General features: G+C 42.9%; 1 protein-coding gene across 3 annotated transcripts; it reads left to right on the plus strand.

Annotated features, from left to right (window-relative positions):
* Positions 1-8,686, plus strand: XAF1 (XIAP associated factor 1). 3 transcript variants are annotated; one of them, XM_075518271.1, is made up of 8 exons: positions 1-101; positions 2,826-2,961; positions 3,979-4,035; positions 4,833-5,085; positions 5,879-5,946; positions 6,220-6,570; positions 7,062-7,131; positions 8,064-8,686. In XM_075518271.1, exons 1-8 carry the CDS (start codon positions 70-72, stop codon positions 8,090-8,092), a joined length of 996 nt encoding a protein of 331 aa, XP_075374386.1. In that variant the 5' UTR covers positions 1-69; the 3' UTR covers positions 8,093-8,686. The 3 variants fall into 3 exon arrangements, with proteins under 3 accessions (XP_075374386.1, XP_075374385.1, XP_075374387.1); XM_075518270.1 differs by lacking the exon at positions 8,064-8,686 and having other exon boundaries at positions 7,062-8,042; XM_075518272.1 differs by lacking the exon at positions 8,064-8,686 and having other exon boundaries at positions 45-101; positions 2,866-2,961; positions 7,062-8,042.
* Positions 8,687-9,926: the final 1,240 nt, after the last annotated feature.

Consider the following 9,926-nt stretch of genomic DNA (forward strand, 5'->3'; position numbering starts at 1 on the left):
TTCAGTTTCGGTTTTTTTTCCTCTCTGCTCTTAGAAGAAAGGATATCCAGCAGAATAAAAAGAAAAATCATGACAGAAGAGAGCAGGTTCTGCAAAAATTGGTAAGAGATCTTTCTCCCTCTCCACCCCTACAAAGTGTGGGGATTTCAAGAGTTTTCTAGGATTTTCCTTAATGTTATCTAGGTCTCCTGTAACAGGGGGAGAAGGGGAAGAACCACACGACAGATGGGGTGTATGCTAGCCATTGAGTACTAAACAAACATATTTTGTATGATTTTCGTATTTCCAGATTGCTGCTTTCTTGCTACTTTGCTGAGGAGAGGTTTCTTCCACAGCCCTCTCCTACGCTGCACGTTCTCTTTTTACATAATATCACTGTGGGTAATTTTGCAGTATCTGGCAGAGGAGTCAGTGCATGGACCATGCCAAACCCAGCAGCTGCCTCAGTTTTCCCTCATGGCTTATATTTCCTTCTGTTGCTATATTTGCAGTTAAGTGATAAAATATTCATTTTTTCAGGGTAACTGGCCATCTCTCATCGAATAGAATGCTGAAAAGGCCCATGAGGATAGCGTAGCTTGGTGTGTCTCAACTAGTAGCTAGGCCATTGGGCAAATTATATGAACGAAGACTGTGAAGCACTGCAATTAAAAAAAAGAGTCAAACTTAGAAAGGTTAAACACGAGGTTAACCTCAATTGAGGTTAGCCTCAATTTTATTTGGTCACAAAGAAAAACTAATGCTTAGCCTTGCACAAAGAGAGCCTGTGCATTATGTTCTAAAGGGTTGTAGGGGATGCTTTGAATAAAGCAGTTGCTGCACACCGATCAGACTCCTTGGCAGACCTACTTTGCCTAAAACTTCTGATAGATGCCTCTAACCAATTCTTAAAAACTCTGGTGACAGAGATGACACATTCCCACAGGAAATCCATTCCATTACTTATCCATCATGATCATGAGAAGCTTCTCCTCATGTCTAAAGCAGATTTCCTTGAGGAGTTCACTGCCCCAGGGCTTTTTTTGCTGTGGCTGCTCTGTCTTGGGGCTGGGCGGTTCGTGATTTATGTAGCCTCATCCTGGCCATTCCCTCCACATTGCACAACCAGCAAATATGTTGGGCAGACTGGTTCTGTGGCCCAGACATGATGTCAGAGTTTGGAACAAAGACTAGTGCAGAAAGCCCAGATGGCATCAACTGTTCTGCCTCACACATCTCCTCAAAGTAGCAGAGCTGGAGGTGTACATGTCCTTTCAGGCAGTCTTCCTACTCTTGTAGGCCAGAAAGGTTGCATGGGCTTACCTCCAGCTGCCATGTCCTAAGGACCATCACTCTCTTGTGTCAGGCATCAGTACCTCCTGCCGCAGGGTCCTGGGCCCAGTGCTGTAAAGGCTTTGAAATGACAGGGATACACCTCGCCTCCTGTTGCCTGGTGCACTAATGTCTCTGAGCCTGAAGTGAGGGCAGTGAGGCAGACATCCTAAGACAGGTCCCGTGGGATCAAGGTCCCAGACCCAGCTGGCAGAGGAAGTCAGAAAATCAGCTGGTGTACATGTCAGTCATCCTGAAGCTGTTTCAAGGCAAGCAATGGAAGTTTTACACTGCTTAAGGTTTGCACCTGGGAGCTTCTTCAGGAGGTCTTACCCAAGCCCTGTTGAACTGTATCTCAATTCTTGTCACTAATGTTGTGAACACATCGATTATTAAAATCAAATAAGTGATTTCCCAATAAACTTAAGTGGCTCTTCCTGAACCCACTGAGCATGGTGACATCTGTGTATCTCAGCTCAGTGGTAGCCTTCATCTGAACAGAGCAGCTGCTTGGCTGGGCTACCTTAAATTGGTCCGCTGGGAGCCAAAGAGCTGTAAATCTTGTGATGCCTTAGATGACACCCAGAAGAGGGGCCCTTCTTTTCTTTCCACGTCTGTAAACAATGTAAACAACAGCTGCAGCTTTTCCTGAAACAATTTTTAGACAAATATACCAGGAGCCTCTAGCAGCTGCTGTGTCCCTTTCAGAAATATTCCTGGTAATATGGCAGGACAGAATGAGTAACAGAATTCAGTCTCTAAATGTCTCATTAAGATGAATCGGAAAGACAAATACTTATTTCTAGTTTTTAGGGACAAACTAGTTGAATTGTAACCAGTTGTACTGGGTCTGGCTGGGATGGAGTTAATTTTCTTCATAGCACACATAATACACATAACATAACACACCCTTACGGTGCTGTGTTTTGTATTTGTGGCTAAAATGGTGTTGATAACAGATCAGTGTTTTGGCCTTTGCTGAACAGTGCTTGCACAGTGTCAAGGTTTTCTCTTTCTCCCCACGCTGCCCCTGCCCCCAGTGAGTAAGCTGGGGGTGAGCAAGAGTTTGGGAGGGGACACATCCGGGACAGCTGAGCCCAACTGACCAAAAGGATATTCCATACTGTATAACCTCATGCTCAGGAATAAAAACTGCAGTAGAGGAAGAAGAACAGGGTTGGGGCTTTTTGTTTTGCCTCCAAGGTGGCTATTGTTCAAAGACTGGTTGGGCATAGGTATGCCTGTGGGAGGTGGTGAGTGATGTCATTTGCTTCACTTGTGTGTCGTGTCCCCCCCCCCCCCCCCCCATCCCTTTCCTTCAAGTATTAAACTGTCTTTATCTCAACCTACAAATTTTCTCCCTTCTGTTCTTCCTATTTCCCCCCCCGTCCCACTGTGTGTGCGGTGGGGTGGTGGTGAGTGAGCAGCTGTGTGGGTGCTTGGCTGCTGGCCAGGGTCAACCCACCACACCAATTAATTTACTCTTCTCTCTTTCCTATTTATGTGCTTGGTAGTAAACGAGATGTGTCTGCTGCCAATTTCTCCCTCCATGAGGCCCACTGCTTGCGGTTTCTCACTCTCTGTCCAGAATGTGATGAACCAGTTGCCCAAAAGGATATGAAAGACCATCAAACAGAAGCACACAAGCAGGTGAGGAACGCTACACATTCTTCAGGGTTTTCTTGCAAATAGCAAAAAGCTCTGCCAGCCCTGAAGTAGTATGTTCATGGTACTGTGCTCTATATTAACTAGATTTGAAGTTGTGTAATTGTTTGACCAGAAAATCTGTAAGGGTCTGATATGACCCTTCAGGCCTGGTTACAGCACCTTTTGATCTTATTGCACACTCAGCTTAAGAGAATAAAGCTTCCACTGTGATATCTCAGTTTTCCCATCAATACAAATTACAGATCAGGTACGGATACGTGCTCCTAGTGCTTGTGAATTAGCCAGAGCATGCAAGTTAAATGATTTGATTAGAGGAAGACAGACAGTACCTGATGTGACATAAATCTTGCTTGTACAAAGCTATGACATCAATGCACTTTTTTAACAAAACTGAATGGGCAGAGTAAATTTATCAGCTCTTCATATAGTGAGGCAATAGCATTTTTAGTATAGCATTAAGAATCCTGTAGCTAGAGGTACTATGTTGAAGCATGAGTACACAGGCATGACTTTTTATTCTGTCTTACTAGTTTCATTGTTTTAGCAATTCCATTGATTTCAGTTACTTAACAGAACACCTGAGTAGCTCTCATGGCAAACCTATAGAAAACTAGCATACCTCCTATGTTTTCAGAGGGGCTATTATAATTTAGATTAGCTCAATATCAGACCTATATTTTTAAGTTAAACCTCAGTCAAAATTTTGAATACATACTCTTTATTTCACATCACACTTTGCGTTTCACATGGGCATCACTGAGAACTGGATCCTCGCACAGAATGACAGCTTCCTGCAGATTCATCAGATATCTGTTTTCCTCAAAATCTCATCAACACAGCTCAGGCCTGACAGAGAAACAAAAATTCACCAACAGCTTGTCAATGATTGGGATGAAAATGACAGGAAGATCATCTCAGCAGCTTGAAGTTGTATTGACATATGAAAGCACTAACCATCCTCCTACGCTCCCAATGAACTGCTGTATGTTTTGCTTGCAGGTCAGATGTAATCTTTGCCACCAAAGGATGCAGCAATACCAGTTGGAGCATCATGAGGTAAGTATGGAGTGCAGTACTTTTTACCTTCTAGGATGACCCCCTTGACCAGCCACCAAGAGTCACACTAATGGGTTCAACAGCAAAAACATGTAAATCCCTGACTCCTATCCTGGACCCTGAAGAAACTTAAACCTCTCAACAGTTGCAGTGTTTTGGCATACCTTTTCCCCCTTGTAAATAAGTATAGCCCATGGCGGTTGCCCATCCAGTTGTGATGGGACAGTCTGTTCCAGGAGATAATCTATTACTTTCTCATCCTTGGCACCTCCAGCTGATGTTCTCTGAGGGCTTCTCAAAGACATTTCCGTCCTGCCCGAACACTCATATTACCTGCCTGTCCAAAGGAGTGGTTATACAAAGCAGGAGTCAAGGAAACAGCTAAGGAGGAGATAGACAAAAGAATTGGCAGAGGCTGGGAAGTGAGAGCAGCCTGTCCATGCTAGCTGTAGTCTAACCATTTCAAGGAACCAAAGCAGTGAAGACACAGCAGGCTTCCCCTGGTGGTGGTAGCTGAGGTATTGGAATTTTCTAGGTGGGCTTGTGCTCTGTTGCTAACCTGTACTGACACAGAACATCTTCACTGCTATTGATTCCCATTTTGCCTTATATTGCCAAAATCATCCTAAATTAAGGATAGCCTAGATAGGTGAACTCCTAATACAGCTAAGCCTGCATTTGGTTGTGTAGATACCCCTTAAGGAGTGCATTCTTAAACAGTCACTCATTGCTCTCACCCAATGCCCTCTTTTAGTATTGATAGAAAATTTGCAATAATTTCCTCTGTTCATGTGCAGAACAAGGAATGCCAGAAACGAGCAATGAAATGCAAGATCTGTGAGCTTGAAATGCCCTTCAACAAGCTGCAGGAACACCTGAACACCTGTGCCAGCCGAACAGAGTGGTGTTCGGAGTGTAATAAATACATCATGTACAAAGACCAGAACAAACACAAAGATATTTGTCAGAACAGTGGTCTGTCCTATCATAAGGATGTGAACTTTCAAACCAGTGAAGCATCCACTAATGCAACATTTATTTGCCCCACTGGTAAGCAAAATTTCTCATTGTCATGGACTGGGTCAGCTCTGTTAAATCTCAGTGAAAATTCTCCTGCCTTCTCTACAATTCTCAGTAATCCAGGCTGGAGGGGATTGTTGTTTAACCAACCACAGTGAAAGGGCCAAGTGTTACTTTCTATTATGGTGGTTATTGTAAAGCCAGAGTGGTTCCACTGACTGGTAGCTCATTGGCTATGTTCTTTTATGCCTCCCTTATATCCTAGAAGTGAAATTCCTTCTGTCAGAAAATAAGTGGAACTTCTTCCTCTATTTGTCGCACAGGAGAAAATATGATTTAGAATTTCCTCCTACTTCATATATAAAGCCAGTGAGGCATACCTTGATTTCTTGAAGTTGAGAGCCGCTTTATTAGGCCTAAGGTATTGGACAGAGTATGTCAAGACAAAAAAATTCATTAATTCTGTCAATGATTCCAGAAAAGAACAGGCATCAGTAGGTGCAGTGGTTGGCAAAATAAACTACAGATAGCAAAACCTCCTAGCAACAGAATTAGCTAGGCCACGGTAGGAGTGAGGCATCTTGAGCCACAAAACATGGGCCTGGACTGAAATTTCAAATATCCTGAAGTTTGTGAGAAGGGATGGTGGATGGGTTTTAGGTGGGGCCAGAAGCAAAATGTAGTCACAGCTCTAATTCCTTCTTGGCCAGTGGAATCAGCATTCTGTGTTTCTCTAGAACCATGACCGCAAGTGGATCTGAGCAGCCTGTCTAGATGACTAGTGTCAGTACTGTGTTTCTCTCAAATTTTTTTCCTTCTGAAGGTACTGGTGGCAATCTTTGTCAGAAGTGCAATAAGTCATTCCCAGATGACCAATACTCCCAACATCTGGTAAGCACATTTGAAATTGAACAAGGGAATGGCCTGTCCTTAATTTCCAGCCAGGTTATTTCTCTGAAAAGCTATATATTGGGTAAGGAAGGGCAGTGTGTTTTGGCTCTTCAAACTATGATTCCATGATATAATGTATTCAGCTGAAGCATCACTGTGAGGTGGTGTTCACTGTCCCTCCCCATGACTTACGTCTGTTGCAAATCACAACATAACCACACAGCTGGGTGTAATGCCAACCTTCACCTCATTATGCATGCTCTCTTTTAACAGAACAAATGCAGTGCAGCCCATGAGCTGACAAAAGTTCTTGCTGGCCAGTCAACTTCAAAACTCATCAGTGATCCACCACAGTCTTCTTCCTCCCTGGCTCCCTCTTCCTGCTCTGAGAATGCAGTGGTGTGGAAAGATGTCCGTCCCAAAGGCAAAGGAAGGGACCAGCCATTGATGTCCAAAACCTTGCTTAAGCCCCCAAAGAACAAAAAGATTGGCTTTCCCTCTCCCACAAGAGGCGGACTTTCCACATCACCTCAAGCTCTTAAAGACACCCAGTCTTTTGACATGCTGGTGACCTGTGCCCATTGCAACATTCTTCTGCCGCTTCCAACCCTTCAGAAACATGAGGTGAGAAGTGAGACATTGGACTCTGCCTCCTACATGCAAAGGGCCATACCTACAGAGGCACTACTTATCTCCACACTGCCTGGGGTCCGAGCGCCCATTTCTGGATTCCATAGCTTCTTGAAATGCTGGCCATAGGAACAGTCTCTGTAAATCATGGAATTTGTTAATTCCATTGGCTATTTATGCTCACATCTACACAAACAAGATCCATTGCCTGTAGTCTGCTTGAGTTTTAGGAAAATAATAACCATGACTCCATTAATTTTAAGCTCAAATCCTGGAAAGTCTTCAGCAACTGCCCTTATTTGCTGAAGGCTGATACTGTTCCTGCTAAGCAAATAGTATGATTGTATGTCAGCTGCATCAGAGATGGAGCTCTAGCTAATTTTCCATCCCAACAAAGGGGCCCAGTTACCTCCCTACTGAATATGATTGCACGTTGAATATAATGTTAAATTCTCCTCTTATATGACTGTTACTTATTTTTCTAGATCAAATGTCTACGTTTGACATCTTTGAAAAATGCTAGGATGAAACAAAAATCAAACCATGGAGAAAAAGGTACTGCAGAATTTCAGAAATTTAGAATAGAATTCATCATTCAGGATTATTCTACATTGGGTTAATAGGAACAATGGGATATTTTGCAGAGGAAGTGCGTCTAGAAAAGCTAGTACTTGGAATATCACAAAGCTCTTTAGCTTCCAACTCACAGCGGGTTCCCATGAGGTTGCATTAAGCAAGCATTGCTTCACAGCCGGTATGTTTTCACTCTCTTGACTCAAAGTAACACATATTGTGCCTCTCAAATTATGCTACTATGCACAGTGCAGTACCTTCCCTACTGTAAGCAGAGAGCAGCACAAAAGATTTCACAGAACAGATGTTCTGTCCCAGGTCTGTCTGCTCCACACTGAATGGACAGTTAAAGAATAGTTTCGGACGACAAGAAGTAAAATTATTTTTTCTCCATAGTAAAAACTGCATATTCAGTAGAAGCATTGATATAATTATGCCAGACAATACCTCCAGTTGAGCTTGCACTGATCCACATAGGCAGTAAGTCTCTGTCCTCACCCTGCCGCAGACAGGCTGTGAATCTTAACACTTCCCTCTTTGCTAACATCCCCCTCTGCTTTTCAGTTCCTAAGCTGTATCGTTTCCTCTCAGTCCAATTAATTAAGTGAAACTGAAAGCAGTTGTTCTCAAGCTGTCCTTTTTCTACTTGGTTCAGTAAATGAGGTATTACTTCTCCCTGTAAAACTTTCCTCTCCTGGTAAATTAAAGAGAGAGAGCACCAAAGTGAGAAATAGGGGGTTTGTCTAGTTTTGAATTACAGGACTCTAGTCTTGAAATAAAAGTAAGTACATGGTAATTACACGGATTATTTGACTTGCATTGTGGTTTTTTTATATTGTTCAACTGAGTGATGACATATGAAGGCTGTAAAACCGAAACTTTAAAAACACTCATAACTGGGCTTTGTTTTGCAGAAGACTCTTTCCACAGCACTCATGATTAAATCTGGAAATAGAGGGACATCTTCAGATTGAAGCTTCGCTCAGCTTTAGCAAAAGGCACTGAAAGTGTGATAGCTTTATCAACAAATAAAAGTGACTTGCTACTCTGGATCAAGAACAAAGAGTGACTCAGAGTTTTATTCCTTATCAAGAGAGGCATTTAAAAGGTTTCACCAGCAAATTGTAAAAGTGATGGAGGCTCGACAGCTGCTGCCATTTCAAATATTTCTGTGTAAGCTTGCCTTAGGAATGTACTTTTTCCACCCACTTCAGCAAGGAGAGCAGCTTATTTAAAAATTTTTGTTCTGGAGGAGAGAAGGGAAAAAGGAATTCAGAATTCCTTGTCCTGTTGAGCGCCACCAATTCCCCTTGCCCTCACTGAGAGCTGAGACCTTAGTGTTTTTCAGGGCATGGCCCAGTGAAATTAAAACACATTAAATCCTGCTCTTCTTCACTGAACCACTGAACCTAGGGCTAGCACAAACAGCTTAGTCTTGGGAGATTGCAGACACATCCAAGGATAACTGAGGGTGTTTATCTTCTGATACAGAAATGGAAATTGATAGAGCCCAATGGTGGAAAAGTTAAACATGAAGTGTGAGTGGATGTTTTACGCTAATGTCTGTGAGCATTTGTGAAGCATCCTTTGCTGCTTGGCGTCTCACATCAATAAACACTAAAACACGTTAACAGAACAGTTTTACTACAAGGTGCCATTTTCCTCTCATCCACCTTTAGCAGTGTTCAATCTTACAGGCCGATGGCTGGAACTAATGTGCATATGCTGACCTATAATTTGAGTAACATCTTACTTCTCAGATCCAAACTTGTTGATATCTGCACCGTTTATGCACAAGCACACATGGGATGTGAGGTCAGGCTGAGTTCATAAACTCTCTCAGTGATTCAGCAAGGGCCCAGGCTCATTTATGCATATTGTAGGCATATCTGACACATCAGGGCAGGACCGACCTGAAATGCACCAATGGACGTCCCAAGAGGAGATAACTTCCAGCCTTGTAACCACTGGGCTAGTGTCAGCATTGTGAGCGGGACAGCGGCTGGTCTGACAAGTGTTAGTGACTTCCGAGGCTCCCTTGACCTTTGCAGCATAGAGGCTGTTTGTAACAATCAACAGCTTTTCCTACATGCGTTCAGACCTCATTAATCTGAATCTGAAACTCTGCTACTCAAATGCCAAGAGTGCATAACTTCACTCCCTGTCTGTCCCAGATGTTTTGCTGATCAGTGTCTAGTGAATGCATTTGAATGCAGGAGTACTCTGACCACGTTTAGGAAGGGATTTTCAAACACAGTCTAAGACAGCGCTCTCACTAAGGTTTATTTTAAGTTTTTAAAAAATCATTCTGAACTCCTGGTAAGCAGGTCTAACATTGAACATGGTGCTATGAAACACAATTTCCTGTATTTAGGGGCAGAGGAAAAGGCTGTGAAAGCACGTCCGTTAAAGCCTTATCACTCTATGCATAAATTTATCCTCTTTTATTCTGCACTCATTAGACTTTCACATAGTTTAGTATTCTTATTATGCTTTGATACACATTACAACAATGGACTTGATGGATGTCCACACAAGCATAAGCTCTCTCGCTCTGTTGTGTATCTTGGGGTTTGTACAGGCTCCAGCAAAGCTGGACTTACCAGGCTTCCCAGGAACTCTTTCCTTATTCTTCGAAGTCTGTTTGAAGAGAGCTGGTAAACATAACATGGTCTGAAAAGAGTCCACAAGTAAACGAGGAAAACAAGTTTGGAGACAAACCGGGTAGGCAGCTCATGCTCCGCAATCTAAATCTTTATACAGAGAAAGACAGGAAA

Source organism: Mycteria americana, chromosome 15 (genome assembly GCF_035582795.1).
Source record: "Mycteria americana isolate JAX WOST 10 ecotype Jacksonville Zoo and Gardens chromosome 15, USCA_MyAme_1.0, whole genome shotgun sequence".
Taxonomy (NCBI): domain Eukaryota; kingdom Metazoa; phylum Chordata; class Aves; order Ciconiiformes; family Ciconiidae; genus Mycteria; species Mycteria americana.

Excerpts from the sequence above, each read along its gene's own strand:
- XAF1 (XM_075518270.1), top strand. The coding sequence starts at position 70 with ATGACAGAAGAGAGCAGGTTCTGCAAAAATTG. Across the intron at positions 4,036-4,832 it reads ACCAGTTGGAGCATCATGAG|AACAAGGAATGCCAGAAACG; the intron begins GTAAGTATGGAG and ends GTTCATGTGCAG. Across the intron at positions 5,947-6,219 it reads ACCAATACTCCCAACATCTG|AACAAATGCAGTGCAGCCCA; the intron begins GTAAGCACATTT and ends CTCTTTTAACAG.